This window comes from Esox lucius, chromosome 8 (genome assembly GCF_011004845.1).
Source record: "Esox lucius isolate fEsoLuc1 chromosome 8, fEsoLuc1.pri, whole genome shotgun sequence".
NCBI classification, from domain to species: Eukaryota; Metazoa; Chordata; class Actinopteri; order Esociformes; family Esocidae; genus Esox; species Esox lucius.
Genome location: NC_047576.1, coordinates 11,354,744 through 11,375,591, shown reverse-complemented (window position 1 = coordinate 11,375,591; position 20,848 = coordinate 11,354,744). Strand labels below are relative to the sequence as shown.

The 20,848-nt window shown below is 40.4% G+C and overlaps 1 protein-coding gene across 3 annotated transcripts; it reads right to left on the bottom strand.

Annotated features, from left to right (window-relative positions):
* Nucleotides 1-2,840: 2,840 nt before the first annotated feature.
* Nucleotides 2,841-18,885, bottom strand: mef2b (myocyte enhancer factor 2b). Of its 3 annotated transcripts, none has more exons than XM_020048812.2 (11): nt 18,637-18,885; nt 13,096-13,182; nt 12,849-12,980; nt 12,485-12,576; nt 12,171-12,374; nt 11,647-11,781; nt 10,923-11,112; nt 8,409-8,551; nt 5,810-5,924; nt 5,605-5,713; nt 2,841-3,763 (listed from the first exon to the last, which is right to left on the bottom strand). In XM_020048812.2, exons 4-11 carry the CDS (start codon nt 12,536-12,538, stop codon nt 3,436-3,438), a joined length of 1,278 nt encoding a protein of 425 aa, XP_019904371.2. In that variant the 5' UTR covers nt 12,539-12,576; nt 12,849-12,980; nt 13,096-13,182; nt 18,637-18,885; the 3' UTR covers nt 2,841-3,435. The 3 variants fall into 3 exon arrangements, with proteins under 3 accessions (XP_019904371.2, XP_019904372.2, XP_010869883.2); XM_020048813.2 differs by having other exon boundaries at nt 12,897-12,980; XM_010871581.3 differs by lacking the exons at nt 12,849-12,980; nt 13,096-13,182.
* Between the last annotated feature and the right edge of the window lie 1,963 nt (nt 18,886-20,848).

Here is a 20,848-nt window from a genome sequence, read left to right as displayed (position 1 = left end):
CATGGTTCTTAGTCTTTTTTTGTGTCTTTCTCGGTCTGTTATCGTAACTATCATATATGGTCAAGACAACATTTTTGCTTTTAATTTCATCCACATAACTTCTGTCTAGTAGAGTGGGCTCTTTTTCAATGTAAATTCACCATTTGACAAATTACATTTTGCTTGAAAATAGTCTATCTGCTGTATTGGGCCTTCACCTCTGACCTTATTTGAATCAGATTTTTATCTTTGATAATTTCCCTGCATTTTCTCTTAAATAAGCTGATAGTAGCTAGTGTTTTTGTGAATATATTTGGTTATTTCTATATTTGAAAATGTAATATATACAGTAGCTTTGATGCAGAGCTGAGTCACAAGGTATGGTCTTTCTGGTTCTCACTAGAATAATGTAAAAACCTGCTTAAATATTGTAACTCCAGCTATATCCCTGGGACTAAGGAACATGACCTTCCCTCAGAAATGGTGAAGCTAGACTCAAGCCTGCAGGGCATTTGTCTAGGAGCTGACATGATTCATTGGAGATATCATTTGACTTCCACATTCATTCAAAACCCAGAAAGACACCCAATTTAGGGTGACACGACGCCTTGTCTGAGCCTTTATGTGCTGGTGAGGTGGGTTATGCTTCATTGGAGGATATTGATGGTGCTGAAGCTCAGAGAAACTGAACCAGAGGGGGCCAGTTAATACCTTGGAACCTTTGGAATAATGGACGGCAGCCATTCTGATTGTTTCTTGCACTAACAGAATTTGTTTAACAAAATATTTATATATGATATGCTAGAAGTCCCTGAGTTAAATTCTTTATAAGTCATTCATTTACTTTTGTGATGGTTTTGAAATCACAGCACCTTTTCCAATAATGCTATAACCGCTATTCTGAGTACTGTGGCTTAACCGCCAACCCACCATGTTCTGGTATAAAGCCCATTAAACGTATTGAATGGGCCTGCTCTCCTCTAGTCCAAGGCCTGTACTGGTCTCTGACAAGTCTGGGAGAGTGTCTGGGTTAATGAACTGGAAGGTGACAGGGTTGACATATCTATATAATCACATTAATTATGTGCATGTGTTTGGAGGCCCCCAGCCTGCAGCCTCCATGGCAGTTGCTATAGGGACCAGGCAGCAGAGGCTTCAGACATGCCCTGCAGACCGGCCATATTCTCAGGGGAGCTGCCCAGACACGACCCCTGTGACTCTCTTTTCTTTTGGGGTAGCAGAGAAGGTGTTCTGACGAGTGTGGGAGAGGAATAATTCTAGTCAATTCCATCCCACCAAGTGAGAATTGTAGGGCAGTGTTCTATAGTAAGGAACATACAAGCATATTATATGTAATGTCCGCTGTACTGTAAGCACAATGGCTTTTAGTGTATCACACTGTTCTGGACTCTGTGTTTGTTCATGGCCCCCCACACCCCTCCACTCTCAGTTGGAACCTCAGTTTGACAAGTGCCTGTTCAATGGACCATGAATATAGAAAAATAAATGGACACATAAAAGATAAGGTATAAACAGCAGATAACATTTTATCTGTCTTGTGATGAATATACATGAACTTAAACAAATAAACTTTTGAATCACAGTTCTTTCTCAAATTAGAGTCAATTTGATACAAGCCTGCCGGTCCTCAGCACAAATCAGGGGGTCAAAATCCTACAAATCAAATCCTGCTTTTGGAAAGGTAGCCAAATCATTAAAACATATTAAGCCCTGGGCTATTTTCATAAATACAAACACTTTAGATGTGCTTAGATGTGCTTTTGCTGACAAGCATTTACAAAACCTGTCAAAAAGCTTTCATGTGAATGTCTTTGAGAATACTATTCGGAAGTATTAAGTTACTGTCTTTCACTTTCTACATTTAACCAGCTGAAATAGTTTGTCAATATGCACATATAAAAAGGTATACTGGAAATAACTCCATGTTGTCAACCCGGAAGTTGAACTGCCCATATAGCCTTTATGCGTGTCTTCAGAAAACAAATTATGCTTTTTTTATCTGAATACCATCACAGTGAACTTGTCACTTCTGTCCGGCTTAATGAACACTAGTAATGGCTTACTCTTCCTGCAACATGTCTAGAGTGAGTGTGAAATGTGTTGACCCTTTACAGACCAATGAGCTCCACACACCGACCCCACAAAGATGCATACCATTCGATTTTTACATTATAACTTTTGCGGGCCTTTTAAACACAAGTGGATGAATGAACCAATAACGCGCACAAAAATCCAGTGCATAAAATACAAACATCATGTAAGGAAATATTATCAAAAACACACACAAGCAAAAAAAGGTCTTAACAATGGTTTTCTTTGACACAAGGTCATAGTAGTAGGTTCTTTGATACTGACTCTCATCTTACCTTATTATCATAGTCCCAATGACAAGTTACCAAGTTGTTCCCTATTTTAACAATTAATAAACAAGTTTAGATTTTTTTTAGAGAAAACAAATATAAAATATTTATGCTAAATATGCACCAAATGGGAATAGAAGAAGTATGTAGATTAATATTAATAGCTGATTCTTATACACTGTAACTCTTCATATACATGTCATTCTTGACCCAGATCATTAAATTAAACACAATATCCATTGAAAAGAAAAGAAGCAGGTTACATTACATGTTACAGACATTTGGTCTTTGAATTTATGTCATAATTTTGCTTTGTTAAGGTCGTTGTCCAATGAGAAACAAATCATAGTAATGTACAGTAGTCTATAGCAACAAACAAACAGCATTGCTCAGTAATTTTTTAAGCTTAAAGCAAAACTAAACCTTTATAATTGAACCAGTGATCCAAATCCCTGAGAGTGAGACTCATTGATGCACAGATTTAGCATTTTTTGTTTAATAAGGGCAGATTCAATTTACTTTTTTCTTTAATCAATTCTTATCCAGACCAGCTTCCCATTCATTATCACAGAGGCCATGCCCATTGAGACATGAAACTGTAGATTAGTAAAACCTTGGTGCTCCCTAATCAGTCTCCTGTGAACTGACCACTTCATTGATTTTGGGCGAAAGGCTAAAACATTAAAGTTATATATGTACAGTAACTGGGGACCTGAATGTGAAGTATTACTCGGAAACAGTGTGCTCTAAGCTATATGGCTAAATGACTGATACTCCCTCTGCTCTGGGCTGTAGCTCAACCAGAGTGATGTGTTTTCTGCCAAATCACGGACACCACACCCAGACTGTATCTACTCACTGAATCAGGGTTACAGAGGCAGTGCCACATGTACATCACCCGCAGAGAAGAGTCCATCTCCGCTCTAAGGGGGGTCTTTCTTCCCTCTGGGATGACGTGGCTGAATGAAACCCATCTCCCCATCCTCCTCTCTGTATGCGGGCAACCATGTGGCAGGCTTGGCTGGAACAAGGGTAGGGGGGCAGATGGAGGGTGGAGTGTGGTAGTCGCTGCCAGCTATCTCTGCCACCCATCGCTGATTTCTAATTGCCTCAGGGGCAGCCCCCCTTTCTCCTCTCCCCCATGCTGAGCCGGGTAGGGAACACTGCCTTTGGGATATTCCTGTCTCTCATTGGCTGGGTAGGGCTCCTGGGGGGTGTGGTGAACAGAATCGGGGGCGCTCACTGGAGAGTGCTGCCTCAGGTGGTGGTGGGGTGGAGAGGTCGGGGAGCAGATGTGCTCCGGGGAGGCACGCTCTGATTTTATGCTGAGGTTGAGGGAGGGGTGAGGAGGAGTGGTTGGGGTGGAGACCTGAGAGGGGAAAGAGCACCCTCCGCTGGATAACCTGGAACACAGCAAGCGAACAGAGAAGCAGGCAAAATAATACGCATTAAATAGAGCCCAATAAATGTAATTCACTGGAAAGACAAATCCACTGTTTTATTGAATAATTAGGGAGTTTATTGAGAAAAATGTGAAATTAGATTTTCAAGTAGATTTTCAGTGTATTGTCAAGTTTGAGGAACATAAACTATTTAACTAGTTGTTTACCCAGTGGAGGTTTGTGATTGGTTAATTCAATTGAGCATCGTACGCCACAACCTCAAAATCACAGCTCGTAAGAGCATGGTTAAATGGGTGTCTTTTAGGCTCGGTATGAATGGGGTTCAAGGGTTGAATAGCCCTGAAATAGAATATGAAATACTTGAGTCCAAACATGCATTGCTTCCTATAGAGGGCACTGGAGAATGAATATGAGTATAAATGAGTAAGGAGTGTATCAGTAAGTAAGGAGCGTATCAGTTAGTAAAAAGTGTATCAGTTAGTAAGGAGTGTATCAGTTAGTAAAACGTGTATCAGTTAGTAAGGAGTGTAACAGTAAGGAGTGTATCAGTTAGTAAATAGTATGACAGTGAGGGGGGAGTGTATCAGTAAGGAGTGTATCAGTTAGTAAGGTGTGTATCAGTTAGTAAGATGTGTATCAGTTAGTAAGGAGTGTATCAGTTAGTAAGGCGTGTATCAGTTAGTAAGGAGTGTAACAGTGAGTAAGGAGTGTATCAGTAAGGAGTGTATCAGTTAGTAAGTAGTGTACCAGTAAGCAGTGAATCAGTTAGAAAGAAGTGTATCAGTGAGTAAGGAGTGTATCAGTTAGTAAAGAGTATAACAGTGAGTAAGGAGTGTATCAGTAAGGAGTGTATAGGTTAGTAAGGAGTGTATCAGTGGGTAAGAAGTGAATCAGTTAGTAAAGAGTGTATAGGTTAGTAAGGAGTGTATCAGTGGGTAAGAAGTGAATCAGTTAGTAAAGAGTGTATCCGTGAGTAAGGAGTGTATCAGTTAGTAAAAAGTGTATCAGTAAATAAGGAGCATATCAATTAGTAAGATGTGTATCAGTTAGTAAAAAGTGTATCAGTTAGTAAGTAGTGTCTCAGTTAATAAGGAGTGTATCAGTTAGTAAAAAGTATATCAGTTAGTAAGGAGTGTATCATTTAGTAAGGAGTGTAACAGTTAGTAAGGAGTATAACAGTGAGTAAGGAGTGTATCAGTTAGTAAGGAGTGTATCAGTAAGTAGTGAATCAGTTAGTAAGGAGTGTATCAGTGAGTAAGATGTGTATCGGTTAGTAAGGAATGTATCAGTTAGTAAGTAGTGTCTCAGTTAGTAAGGAGCGTATCAGTTAGTAAAAAGTATATCAGTTAGTAAGGAGTGTATCAGTTAGTTAGGAGTGTATCATTTAGTAAGGAGTGTAACAGTTAGTAAGGAGTATAACAGTGAGTAAGGAGTGTATCAGTTAGTAAGGAGTGTATCAGTGGGTATGGAGTGTAATAGTAAGAAATTAATCAGTTAGTAAGGAGTGTATCAGTGATAAAGGAGTGTACCAGTGGGTATGGAGTGTAATAGTAAGAAGTTAATCAGTTAGTAAGGAGTGTATCAGTGAGTAAGGAGTGTATCAGTTAGTAAGGAGTATAACAGTTAGTAAGGAGTGTATCAGTTAGTAAGGAGTGTATCAGTTAGTAAGTAGTGTATCAGTTTGTAAGTAGTGTTTCAGTTAGTAAGGAGTGTATCAATGAGTAAGGAGTGTATCAGTTAGTAAGGGGTATAACAGTTAGTAAGGAGTGTTTCAGTTAATAAGTAGTGTCTCAGTTAGTAAGTAGTGTATCAGTTAGTAAGGAGTGTATCAGTGGTCTCACGCTGGGCTGAGGTGAGGTGCCTGCTGCTCCAGCTGATGTGCTGTCTGCCAGGGGTTTGCTGTTCCGCGGTGTAGACTCACAGAATGGGAGAAACCTGGGTGGTTATAGTCTGGGAGGGGGGCAGAATAATCATGTTCCATCACCACTGTAACATAGAGGCATATAAATCCTGGACATCCTGAGAGGAGCAGAGCTGCAGCCTTACCAGAGGGTCCGGCAGAGGAGAGGCCATAGCCCCCCAGGTTGTGGCCCAGCAGACCTGCCTTCCCCATAGCCACCATGTGGTTCCCTGGGTGCATGCCCTGGTACAGTAGGCCTCTCTGGACATTACATGGAGAGAAAAGCAGTTTCACCTTCTGGGTTCAGTCTCATTGTTATTACTCTAAAAGACTATGGTAAATATAGAAAACCATGAAGGCCAGGCTAGTATGCAAATAGAGAATGATGATGAGAATGATGGTTTGCGAGTGTGGTTGGCCCTCTGTCCTTTTGTAATGATATTGTTCTAGTCTGCCGTTAGATTAGACTGAGTTACCTGGAGTGGTAGAGAGTTCCATGTAGTCATGGCTATTTTTGTCCTATAAAATGTATCTCTACCATCTTCAACCTATTTAGTTTCAAAAATGTCCGGACCTGTTTCCTCTTCTGACCACCTCTTTAGTTTAAGCAATGTCCAGACCCGTTTCATCTTTGAACCACCACTTTAGTTTCAGCAATGTCCAGACCTGTTTCATCTTCGAACCACTACTTTAGCTTCAGCACTGTCCGGACCTGTTTCATCTTCTGACCACCTCTTAAGTTTCAGCAATGTCCAGACCTGTTTCATCTTCGAACGACCACTTTAGCTACAGCACTGTCTGGACCTGTTTCATCTTCTGAGGTGCAGCATTCAAACAATAGACCTCTACTGGATGACTTTAAATGTTAATTTTCTTCTGGTGAAGCCATGATTTTGTGGATTTGGAAGTGTGTTTTGGGTCGTTGTCGTGCTGAAAGGTGAACTTCCTCTTCATCTTCATCTTTCTAATGAACGCCTGAAGGTTTTGTGCCAAAATTTGGAACTGTTCATAATTCCCCCCACACTGACTAAGGCCCCGGTTCCATTTGAATGTAAGAAGAAAACAGCCTCAAAGCATGATGATGCCACCACTATTCTTCACTGTGGGTATGGTGTTTTTTGGGTGATGTGCAGTGTTTAATCTCTCAATCTCTCTGAGTCACTTTAAATGATGGCAGGTGTGTAATGACTTCTATTTAACATGAGTTTGAATGTGATTGGTTAATTCTGAACACAGCCACATCCCCAGGTATAAGAGGGTGTGCACACCTATGCAACCAGGTTATTGTAAGGTTTTTATTTTTCATTTTTCCCACTCGAAGATTTCAGTTTGTTTTTCAATTTAATTGTTCACATTATAATTCACATTAAAAGTTCTGACGTGATTTATCTTTGTCTCAATCTTTTACATCACAAAAACCTGGCTTTTTAGCAGGTGTGTGTAGACTTTTCCACTGTATATAAAATTATTATTATGTAAAACCATGCGCCGCCAATCTTATTTTAGGGACCTCTGGAAGTATTTCTTGTGTGGTACCTATTGTATGTCCAAATGTGTAGCAGCTTCTTAAATAGGCAGGTCAGTACCTTCAACGCATCAATCTCTCCCACAAACACCAGTAGTGATGCAGCCAATTTCTCCTCAGCTGTGAGCCAATGATAGATTGACATGCAGGTTATTGACTTTCCTCCTTAGTGTACACATGACTGCGGGAAGACATTCGTGGGTGCTGATAAGGGTTGAGTGCGTGGTGATATTGCGAATGTATCGAATGGACAGAAGACGTGTGCTCGTAATCTATTATACTATCGTAGCCCATGGTTACAGTGCTGAGTCATCAGGGTACAAATACTTACAGGCTTTAGTCATCTATACTTAAATTCATGTTTTGGGAAAAATAAGTTGCAATTGTTTCCACAACCAACCTCCGTATCTGAGGTCATCATAGACAGGTGTTTGTCCTTACTTATAGATAGCAATCGGTTCATCTCTTGCACATTGTGCAGAATTCAAAACAACATCGTTTTTCTTCATAATTTTTTGATCATTACCATTACAATGACATCCTCACAACCCTGCTTTCGGATTGTCCCTTCATAATCTCCTTTTCGTAATTCTGCTCTCTTACTGGTCCTTCCTAATGCCATCATGATAATGACATCATTAAGAGCTAGCTCACTGAATGGCATCTTAATAAAGACACAAGTAATTTACATTTTAAATGTGTTGTTATTAAGCTGGTGCTCTCATGCAGAGTGACTTAAATTACGGAACGCATACATTTAGTACCTATAGTATTTGGGATTTTTGTGTAATTTTTATAATGGGGGAGAGGGGAGGATTGAGACAATTGGAAGTATGGGTTTATAACACAGACATGATGATGTGAGAGCTAGATTGGATTTATTCAGTTCACGGTATCTGTGCAATGTGCATGTGCACAAGGACCTTTATGAACATAGTGAGGCTAGACACTAATTAAACGTAAAAAAACGATCATCTAAGCAGGACAATGTCCACTCCACTGTCCACTTAACTGTGATCTTTAAACTAGAGGGAAGAGTGCCCCCTACTGGCCCTCTAAACACCACTTCCAAGAGCATCTGCCCCTGTTTTTCTACAGAAAAGCTCCAGTCAATTCTAAGGGCTAGCCAGCACTGACATGCTGCCAATAGTGGAATCATGTAGCCTTCAGTACTGCAGTACCTTAAGCTAATCTGTGAGCAGGATTTAAGATTTCCTTACAGCACTATTAATGTTGGTACGTGTGCCACCTAAGCCCGGGTGACATTCTGTCCGTCGGTTCTCACTGCCCAGGTTCAAAGGAGGAGTCTTCATGTCTAAGGCCCGGCTTAGGTTGCCATGGGAGAACATGGAGTAGCCAATACCTGAACAGAGAGAAAACAAATAGGAAGTGAGAAACCAGTGTGGTAGAATTCTGTTTTACTTACAGACGGAACACACATTCACAATCTCTCAATCTCTCTTACTCACTTCACCTATAAAACAGAAGTCCTTTTTTTAGGATTGACCTTTATCACCAATAGACATCTGGTACTTTATATTGCCAAAATGTACATTATTAATTTCAAAATGATAGTGAAGTATTCACATAAGCCTAGTATCATCCTCATATTATCCTCATCCTCATACCTCATCTTCTTAATATCCTCATCCTCATACCTCATCTTCATATTATCCTCATCCTCATACCTCATCTTCATAATATCCTCATACCTAATCTTCATATTATCCTCATCCTCATACCTCATCTTCATAATATCCTCATTCTAATACCTCGTCTTCATATTATCCTCATCCTAATACCTTGTCTTCATATTATTCTCATCCTCATACCTCATCTTCATATTATCCTCATCCTCATACCTCATTTTCACAATATCCTCATCCTAATACCTCATCTTCATATTATCCTCATTATCCTCAAACTTTGAAGTATGTGAATTAAATAGATATTTTTTATTCACCATAAAATCGTTTTTTTTAGAACCTTTTTAACCATACATAATAGGTTTATAGCTAGCAATTACGTGTTTGTTTAGAGGAAATCATGTGTGCAGTAAAAAAACAACATTAAAAAAGATTAGGTGCAAAAATGTGTGAACCCAATTTGCATTGGTTAAATCAAGTATGTAAGTAGAATCAGTTGGGTAAAAACATTAGTACCAAATGAACAAATCAAAGGAGGAATATTTTGGAAAGAGTCAAGTCATGATTCTGATAAATAGAGACAAGAAACCTAGTCGGTTTGGTGTTGCCCATAGAGGTGAATACAAAAATCACCATGCAGAGAGGAAAGGAGAGGACACCAGGAAGAGGGTAATGAGAGCACATCAGTTTGGGTAAGGGTACCATCTTGAAAGATTTGAGCTCCATCAGTCCACTATGAGACAAATAATTTGCAAATGGAAAGCAATTTTAATCTGACATTAACTCTAGATATGGACGCACTTCCAAAATCTCCACAAGAGCTACAAGAAAAATAATATAGCAAGTAAACGCCAACCCAAACATTACATCTGGAGATTTGAAGACCTCGCTTACTGCATCTGAGGATACTGTGTATGTTTCAACAATATACAGAACACTGAATCAAAATGGCCTTCATGGGAGGGTTATTAGGAAGAAGATGGTGGTGGGAGTGTTAAGATCTGGGGCTGCTTTTCATCCTCTGGACCTGTTCATCAGGGGAACTGCATCAGCAAGGGAACCATGAATTATTTGGTAAACCAGGATATTCTTGAACAGAATGTCAGGCCATCAGTCAAGGCTAAAGCTGGGCCGAAAATGTGCCTTCCAACAAGACAACGAACCAAAGCATTCAAGCAAATAAAATAAAAGAATGGCTCGGGAGAAAGAAGATTTGTTTTGGACTGGCCAAGTCAAGGTCCTGACTTAGACACTCCTCAAACCTCATTCCATTAGCTGAGTTTTGTTAGGAATGTGCAAAGATCCTTCAAAAAACTCATAATAGGAGAGGTTTATTCCAGGTTATTGATGCTAATGGAGGGGACACTACCTGAATAAAGGGGTTCACATATATCTGCATAGAACTAATCTGAGATTTTGTTAAATAATCCACTTTTATCAAATAACCAACGACAATATATGTTTTTGTTTGTGTCCTTTGTTGGAATGTCTTTATTACAAATGTAGGCTTAAATAAGAATTTAAATCAAGCCAATCTCTGTAGGGTTCACATTCTTTCAAGGGGCAATGTATGTTTTGCCCTGAACTGGAACCTAAAAGGGGCAAATGACAAGCATTAAACTATAGTGCATAACATTTTAGAATGCAGGGTAAATTAAAACATCAGGGTAGATGGCACACCATCAAGTGGAATCTGCACATGTCTACTAATAGCTCTATAGTGTGAGGGGGGTTGAGCTGAGCTGACCAGCAGGTGCAACACAGTGCTCAGAAACCACAACTTAGCCTCCAGACACTGTTTCACTTTTGTGTGTGTGTGTGTGTGTGAGAGAGGGGGAACTGTTTCACACAACGCAATTCCATGCGTACTATATGCTAACTACATAAAACACACAAAAGTACAGACATACGCTTGCACGCACACATGTACTCACACACACACAGATTTCCTGTGTGTATAGCCGGCTGCACAGCAAACTCTTGGGCACTCATCCATGCCAGCCACTCAATAGGCAAATCATGCCAAAAACGGTATATCTAACCCTCTAGGAATGTTTGTAAAGAGGAACTACGGGGGCCAAGTTTTACCTGAGTGTGGGGACATGAAGGCAGTGTGGGTGTGGGGCCCAGCAGGGCTAGATGAGCCTGGTCTGGGGCCCAGGGGCCTGAAGGCAGCAGGTCTATGGGAGTTCAGGCTGGGGTTGGAAGAGTTGTGGTATCCATTCTCACAGCCGCTAGACACCAGGAACTGGGCCTCTGGTGAGAGCACGGAGGGGGACTGAAGGAAATTATAGGAAAGTGCTTTGGTTAAAGGGGGTATTTATAAGATCTATACTACTAGTATAATTAACCAGAGTATATATGCAGGGAATTGTTTAAGCTAATGTTTCAAATATTTTCTCTACAAAATAGTTCCATGTGCCTGGGATATTTTTCAGTTTGCATTGACTTGTAGTCTCCTGAAACCCACTTTAGACACAAGCAGTACTACTCCCCCACCATAAACCAGCTCGTTTTCTATGTGGACTAGCTAATAATATTCCGGTCTCATTTGGAAGGGGAGGAGGGGATGAGATTTGTCACTGCATGAAGTTCAGTCTTTTAAATGTGAGTTACTCAGTGCCCCTTAAATGTTTAAAGAGTGGTATATTACAGTAACAAGATAGGGTCACTGTGTCAAATTAATAGTTTGAATACAACAGAATAATCTTCTCAAATTGAGCCTTGCTTTATTGAATAAAAGCAATCAATGAAACAGCTTTAGTCCATGTATAACCTTTAGCTCAGCATATCTCATGAGACAAGTACTAACGTAGTAACGCTGGCGGGCCAGGGAAAGGTCCATTCCCTCGCTGACTGGACTGTACTTCTCGGCAACTCCCTGCATGGTCTCCTCTGTGTCCAGCAACTCAGTCCCATCCAGGCCCAGACCTTTCCTCCGCAGAGTCTATAGCAGTAATACAGACATTACAAGGGTTTCCTTGAGTGGGCTCTATTAACAAGGATTTTCAAATGCTTTATTTGGTTGCCTAAAGAAGCATTACATGATTCATCCCAACATAAAAGCTCTTTCAACTGTGTGTCTTTTGGGGAATTCATGTAATCGGAAACTTGGATATAATAATGCAACTAACGCAGCAAATTTCCGTCACTTTAGCAGATGCTCTTAACCAGATAAATGTAGCTACAGTCGTGAGTTCATATACGTTTTCATACTGGCCCCTGTGAGAATGAAATCCACAACGCTGACGTTACAGGCGCCGCGCTCCATGAACTACCTGGGACTGTATAGGAGGACATGATGAGTAATGTGTGGACCTGGCACGGTATTTTCACCTCCAAAATGTCAGTGTTGGTCCTGCTCTCGTGGGGTTCACTGTACTCAGTGTATTTGAGCAGGACCTTGTCCATGTCAGTGCTGGCGTACTGGAACAGACGGTTGGTGCTGTTGAAGATGATAAGGGCGATCTCACAGTCACACAGAACACTCAGCTCATAGGCCTTCTTCATCAGGCCAAACTTACGCTTGGTGAACGTCACCTGGGGACAGAATCGAATCGGTTCAATGTATTTCCTCGCAGTGCCTGTTTAATTATAATATTTCCAATATGACAATCAATCAAAAGGCATTGCAGCACTCAAAGTTGTACCTGACGATTGCGCTGGTCCACAATACGAGAGATTTGTATTTTTTTCCTTCCCATTGTGTTCTCGGTCTGTGTCTCTGACAGGGGGCTTTATACTGTGAAAAGAGTTTATTTTATAGTAATTCAAGCCAAATCATCTGCCAAAATCTCATGGCAACGTCAACAAGCATGTTACACAATAAAACCTGGCAAACTGTCAAAAAGCCAACCACATGTTTGAGAGCCCAGACCACTTTGTACAGGGTAGCTTCATGCAGTGGTGTCCCTCAACCTTATCCAAATAAGAACACCAACCACCACACCGTATGGGTCCTAACATCCAGACAATTCTGATGAGAAAATGATTAGATGTTTTGTTTTACGAGACCTTAGTCCCCACCCTTCCCCCTGGTCATAGCATCCTGTTTATTTATACCCCGATGAGGCGATGGGGCCTAAAGTTAGAGCCGGCCCGCACAGCGCCGACACCCCCTCAGTCTGGGGCACCCCGGGACCCGAGCTAGCAGGGATAAAAATACCACACTAGTCAGCTCCCTGTAAGGTAGAACACAGACACTGGTGAAACACAGTGGAGGAAAATGCTGTGCTGTGGAGAAGGGAATGTTCTAACCCACCCCCTCTTCTCCCATGTGCTGGCAAGACAGGAAAAGATGGTAGAACGGGCTAAACAGGCCGAGTCGTGGGGACAGCAGAAGGAGCGGCTGGGAATGACAGTTTACAGCATTATAAAGTGAGTTGAATAGAATGATTGAAACAGTGGTGTTATGTGCTTAAATTATTTTGTTGTAAGCAAGCCAACATTCCGCTCAACAGCGAGTATGTTACATTTATGGATGGCATTCAGGACCTTATTGCAAAGTGTGTGTTAACAATTCTACTTCTATAACTTCACATTTGCTGGGATAACACAGTTAGGTATATTGTAGCTCTCAGCAATCCTATCTCCATCAGTAGCTGACTTTACTCTACTTTCTCTGCTGAAGCAAAGCCCAGTGGAGTTTCCCTAGTTTTCCCCTAGTTTTGAACATGTATGACCTCCTCTATATTGAGAGGTCAAATGGTGAGTGAGCGGATATGGTGCCGGTGTTCCCACGACCCCAGATTGCCCGCTGCCTCATAGCCCACACTTGGCACACAGGCATTGTGGGTATTTCTGAGGAATCCACCTATCTGCTCCTACCATTACCTTATAAAGTATCTGCTGGCCTCAGCCCATCCAAGACAAGACAATCTCACATAAAACTGTGAAACTGAACTGAATCCATGCAACATTTTACATATCCTCCATCCATGACACTCTTCTCTCTCGTTGATTTGTTAAAACATTTAGGAGAAAATAACACTTAGCTTAACCCAGCTTACCCACTCCAAATAGTGGGACAAAATATTTCCACAGGCCATTTCATTAGGTACACCTTCTCGTTAACACAAATAATCAAATGTGGCTGCAACTCAATGTAAAAATGTAAACATGCAGACATAGTGAATAGGTTGAGTTGTTGCTTGAACAAACTTTAGAATGGGGAAGACGTGTGATCTAAGGCACTTCAACCATGTTATTGCTGCTGGTGCCAGACGTGGTGATTCCAGTAAAACGTTCACCTCCTGGGTTTCTCACAAACTACAGTCTCTTGAATTTGCGGAGAATGACGCGATGAACAAAAAACATCCGGTGCACGGCAGTTCTGTGGAAACACCTTGTTAGTGACAGAAGTCAAAGGTCAGTGGCCAGACTCATTCAATATGAAAGGCCACAAATACTCAAACAAACAGTCTTTACAGCAGTGACATGCGGGAGGGCATCTCTGAATGCACAACGGGTTGACCTTTGAAGCAGATGGATGCTAAAGGGGTCCTATCCAATACTAGACAGGTCTACCTAACATAGTAGCCGGGGAGTGTAGTTGTAACTGTTGCTCAGTCATTAATTTGCATCAGCGATAAGAGCACAAATGATTTCACCTTTGATTGCATCACCCTATGCTGTACTGAATTAAAATAGTACAGGGTTCATCAATTGAGCAGGGAACTGCACACGACTTTCAGACCTACACTTTCTTCTCACCTCAGATATAAATGAAGAGAATAGAGGGAAGTGGAAGATCTGAGCTACAGAGAAACCAGATAGATCGTTATCACATTAGGGTTTACAGAAAGTTCCTTTCTCTCAGATATAACTACTCACCACAGACACCAACCCCCCCAAACCCACTCCTTCACACGGCCAGGCAAATATAGCATTTACCTCCCCTCTAAACGGTGAGGAGTTGGTCTTCTCACCGTGGTTTGGTAGGTTTCTCATACCCCCAATGGCCCAGGCAGTAAACCCTTACGAGCCTAATGTCAGCTAATTCTGGATGATACAGCCTGCATGACAACTGCCATTCTACAGCAGGTCTCAAACAGGCTAAAAACAGCCAAGTAAGACAGCACTCCACCTGAGCATCACTATGTAAACCTATTGGATTGTTGATGAGAACGTACATTCGGCTGCCTTGGAAGGTGATTTTATGGTCGTTATTTCCCCGCCCCCCAAAAAAACCTTGTCAATACAATTTGGAACAGAATACAGAATCAAACCGTAAAGGTTATGATATCTAAGTCCAGGAGTGTCGGTGCTTATTTACAAATGATAAACTAAGTGTACTAGTTAAAGTATAGTGTATCCTTTTAGAGTGCAATAATTACACTCAGACCCACGGCATAGAGCTATAACATGAACAGAACACAACTTCCTCTGCCACCTTCCCTGAGGCAAGACAGCAGCCATGTGAGAATACACACATACAGAGCAGACCTCTAGTACAGTCAGGACCCCTCCCTCAAAGACACCATGGCTGTCCCTGGGCACGGAGAGACACGCTAATTATTGCGTGTCTCACTGGAACAACAGTGGAACAACAGTAGGAACAACAGTATGAACACCAACAAAAACAGTTTCGTCATTACCAGTCATTGCTGCAAGTCTACTTCACATGATTGAGAGGAGGCCTTACACTTTTCACAAGTTAAATGATGGCTGTTCCAGTGAATGTAATGGTATAGGGAACTTCAGAGAGCACTGAAAATTACTGTATATGCCCATGACAAGATAATTACTGATTATTACTGTAATTGCATAAATTATGTACATTATATATTATGTTACATTTTTTGCCTATACTTGGGAATATAGAATAATTATCCAAGATGAAACTACAATTCAACATTAGCAAGAAATTAGCATACAATTACAGGCCACCTGACCAAGCCTAACCCTGTTTTCTCGTTATTAGTTGTTGGTGCTCCTGCCAGTCATTTCAGCTCAATTGCAAGATAAGAAACTTGGCCCCAAAATAGAATGCAGGAATCCTATTTGCATAACCTGATACATTAAGCGCCTAAGCCAAGGCAATCAATTGAAAACAAACCCTTATTTAACCAACTCTATACACTTATCACAAACCTTGATGTGAAATGTATATTGGAAAAACAGAAAAGGAAGTGTTTACAACCCACGATGCATAAAGTTAACACTTCATTCATAGTTCATCACACGTTCATTTTGGTGTAAAATCCTACGAAAAATAAGTCATGGGCCAAAACCAGATTACATTTTTTCAATACTGTATCAATTTCCACAATATATTTATTTACATTTCACCCCATGTGTATTTAAAAATCAAGTGAGACTTCTACCCTTTGAAAAGGTTTAATCTCTGATTTATATTATTTAATATATAAACAGAAGGACATCATCAGATGACTTGAGACACTATTGGGAATTAAGACAGAACCTACTTTTGACTAGTTTATTCACAGAATAATACCCAACCCATCAAATGTATGTTCAAAACTGCCAAGAAGATACTTGCTCTTTTGTGCTTGAGTATTTTTGCGCTACAACAGAATACAATCGTACTGAAATTAGGTTTATTTACAGATCCTATATTTACTTTATTTTGACTTGCCATTTAGTCCTGATTGAACATATACTTTGTACTTTTGTCTATTTAGACAAAAAATATATTTTGTTTTTGTGGTCCACACCTGAACTACCATCTGTGAGGATGTGGCTTTCTAAGCCTTCTGCTATTCTACCCTTAGAGAAACTAACTTTTAACTTGCACCACAGGACTGAACATTTTTGGAAAATATTGTCACCACTGAGGTTATATATACCAAGTCTCCAATAAATGCCCCATATAATCGATCCTGGTGTTGACATTTATTTAATTACAGCTTTTTTACTTAGATATTGTACTATACTCTGTCAGGAGAACATCTTTGAGTTGTCTATGTATACAAGGACTATATATATATTTTTTTTATCTAGTCAGACAGCATGGCCAGACAGTTCATAAGCTTTGTAATTTTTGTAATAATCAACGAATCACTGCTGGATCTTTGCAACGTAGAGGTGAGGAAATGTTTGGCTAATTCAAACAGGATATAATAAAATTGTCTGAGCCAGAATAGAGACACACTACGAATGACACATGATCTTTTTGGACGGGCTTTGGAATTTCTGCTGTCCACAGTTCCATGTTAAGACCGTAGTGTTATGCCACAAATTAGAAACAGAGATGAAGACACTTCTCCTCTTCACTAATGAGTGCCCAGGTTTTGTGGCATTGTTATGAAACCAAGAGTTCAAACATGCATTCTTTCAGAAGAAACATAATGCTGTCCATGGAAGAGCAGCTTGAGCACTAGCATAACAAACAGAGGTTATCAGGTCATGCAAAGAATTCGAACTGTTCAGTATGCAATAAACAAATGCCACCTATGACACATCCTGGGAATATACTAGCCAAACACCATTAAAAAAAAGAGGTCTGAAAATTTACAAAACAAGAACAAATCCAAATAAAAAGCACAGCATGAGGCTAGATCAGGCACACTTCAAAGCACCAACAAATCAAAACGTCTCTACCATGGACCCATCGGGAAAAGGAACCCAAGAAGGCCCAGGGACCGCTGACAAAGGTTTGTGAAGGCAGAACTTAAAAGGACCCTGATCATCGTTGAAGAAGTGGGAGAAAACAACTATAAAGCTAACACAAAGCTTGATTAAGGAAGTTCAAGAATGACCTACAATCCCCAAAGGGCAAAGGGGTTTAAGTGGTAAGTGGTATGTAATAAACAAATATTTGTTGCAATTAAGCAATGCATCAGTTTCAATTAAAAGGTTGAGAATTACATTTTTTACCTAAAAAGTAAAGCTTTTCTCTATGTATTCTGTCTTTCTATTGGTGTTGACACATTCTCTGTTTGCAATGTTTTGTGCAAGTTATTCAGCTTTGCAAGATTTTTTGCAGAGATGGATGTGTAAAATGTAAGCGTAAAGAAAATGCATTTAAAACAGCAACAAGAGCAGATTCCACTTGCCATATTTGCTGCACATAGTATCCATCTTTCCACTGATGATAGAAAAGCCTGACAAACTGTGACAGTAAAGCCACTGGCATCATCTTAATAAATGTTGTGTACCAAAAACACAAATGTTATCTGGCAATTACAACAAGCACCACAAAATTAACGAGTTTAACAAAATGATGCTAATGCAATTATAATGAAATACTGCACCAAAACTGAGACATGAACAACAAAAATATTGGATTCTGGTTTTCCATATACTTTGATCTTCTGATATGATCAGATTGAGCAAAATGTAGTGGGATTGACGGAGTAGGTCTATTAAATCACTTGTTTAATTTGATTAAATCTCACTTCAGCTAGCTCATTCCTAACCTTCAAAAGTACACATTTGATTGATCCAGTTTCTTTTGAACAATAGGGAGCCATCAGTAAAAACAGGCCTGCAGTGATTGCCCATTAAACTAATACATTGGAATACAGACTCAACTACACCATGAGCTGACATTTAATGATTCAACTGGGCAACAGCACTATAAATACAGCTGTGAGGGCTGCTTGTGTTGTGGCTAATAATAAATAAGACCAAATAATTATTGAATTGTTGACGTCATTCAAAAATACTCTGTTAATAATAGGCCTAGTCTGTAAGAGTTGAGCATTCCTAAATATCGAAGTTAGTTACTTAATAATAGCATGTTACAAACTTCTTCAGAATCAATTATGTTTAAGGAAACTCCCGAGACAATTTATCATGTTTTGATATGAAGAAAACACAAAGACTGCTCCCAGCTCACCTGTTCTTTAGACGTTTCTGCGTTTTTGCCCTTTCTGTGCTGTGGTCTACTCTGCGTTTGACCCGGTATTTTCTGACATACAGGAAAGCACAGTTGCGATTAATCGTTAGATTTCTGTCCAAATACAATTAAAGAGCTCTTCTATCCTGATTGAAGTGCATACGCAGTGCTGTAGCTAGAGGTGTCCACCTGATGCTCGAGGATGATGATTTAGGAGCGCTCCTTTCAACCGCGCGCACAGCAGCAACAGCTGGCTGCCACCCATTTGTAAATTAACATATACCGCCCTCTGGCTCTGCCCATTGGCTGAGCGCTGATGAACTCATCTGCTTCCGTGCCAGGAATCATTTCGGTTGACAAGAGACTACCGTAGCAAACTACCGTTCAAAGAACCCTGTAACAACTGAAGACTGAAAAAACATCTGTCAGTGTGACATGGTTGTTTAGTTTTACGTTATTTCTAGATGTTATATTTTTATCATAAGCAAGTTCTTGACAAATTGGCATTTTATAACATATTGGGATAAGTTAGAACAAAGTATTATATGATTAATTAAAATAGCCAGTCACTTATGTAATAATATTTCCTCGTCACAACTTTTTTCAATCATTGGTAACCTTTTTGATTCCGTTTTTCTCATGCTATTTCAGGTCTCAGCAACAGTGCAATAATGAGCAGCAATTTCTGTTATATGAGTTTGGTGATGTGAAGGTGCAGAGACCTAAATGTGTGAACTGCAATGGATCTAGAATATTAAATGCATACTTTATTATAAGTTGCAAATGAACTGTTCCTGTTAGTTTTACAGGAAACAACCTGTCTATGTATTAGGTGAACATACACTCTTACACTCGGATATCCATCCATCCATCCAGCCACCAGCCTACCCCCCACCCACATACGTGCACACACACACATGTTCACGCACGCACACACAGACACACATTCACACACAAAGTTCACACAAAGTACACAGTACACAACGCTGTAGGCTCAGACTTGATCTGTGTGTTGTTTGAATGCTGTATCAGTGTTTCACAAACTAAGGGTCTTGACAAAAACTTGTAACCTTTGGTCCAAAATATTTTCTGATAATAGTAAATAGTAATAATCTATTACACTTGTTAAGCACTTTTCATTCTATAATAAACAAGTGTTAACATATTGTAATTAAAGACAATGAGTAAGTCCAGGCCAGAAGATGTGTATTGTTTTTTGAAATAACATTTTACCCTGTTAATCTCTCTTCCAAATTCTGTGATGTCCAATTACAGCCACTCCTCAGCTGGTTCGGAAGAGTCAAAGATCAAAGAGTCAAAAATGTGTCCTCTGATGCACGTTTGCTAAGCTGTTCTGCTTTTAACGACACTGTGCTCAACCAGTAAGTAGTTTCCGGTGCACACGTGCTTGGAGGAGAGCGCCTTCTCAGGCCAACAAAGGCATAATCATGATGGAGCCTTGACATTGATGTCTGTTTAGAGCAGTGAAATAGGTTGCTTACCATAAGCCCGGCTGAGTAGCCTTTTTCACAAGACAACCAATAAGAAGGCTCTGTTTGGCGTTAGTGAAAAGCTTCCCTCTGGCAGGTGCTTTAGAAGGCCCATATCTAAGACGTTTAAACATCTCTTGTGCGGTGGGTCTACAAGAAGGGAAGGGTCTAATAAACCCCACAAAACATAGATGCAAAATCTGAAAATGTCTCTTTTCGCATTACACCATTCATTTATCACGTAAGGGATTCCCTTTTAATAAGGTCTGTGTTTCTAAACAGCTTACCGCGGCTCAACAATTCTATAGCCATGCAAATCTTGAAAATGAATCGGTAAAGAACCAATAACCTCTTGACCTTGTGACACTTGTCATTTGATGGCAGGATCTGGGCCACTGAGTGTGACATTGCGGAACCGGGGCCCGTTTAGATTTTGTTTGTCTCCTAAAATATATTGCAGTCTCCATGGGCCTGTGAATGGCTGGAACAGACAATTGAGCTTGCCAACCTGCCTGCAGAGATTTGAGGTATCCCGCATATGTGTCAGCTCAGAATGGTGAAAAGGCTGATGAAGAGTTATGGTGAAGCCGAGGGAGATGTGTCAGCTAAAAATCTGTGACTGTACAACCAGGTGGGCAACGCCAGTCGTACAGGGGGTGTGGCTGGAGCAACCAATGTGGGAAGACTTTTGGCCCTGGAAGAGTAATGCCACCTGAAGTCTC

What these genes read in the sequence shown, in the direction of transcription:
- mef2b (XM_020048812.2), bottom strand. Translation starts at nt 12,538, where the DNA reads ATGGGAAGGAAAAAAATACAAATCTCTCGTATTGTGGACCAGCGCAAT. An exon ending in GTACCAACATTAATAGTGCT is followed by an intron (nt 5,925 to 8,408) that starts GTAAGGAAATCT and finishes TGTAATGTCCAG; the next exon opens with AGAGGCCTACTGTACCAGGG. An exon ending in GCACCTCACCTCAGCCCAGC is followed by an intron (nt 3,764 to 5,604) that starts GTGAGACCACTG and finishes GCTGTGTTCCAG; the next exon opens with GTTATCCAGCGGAGGGTGCT.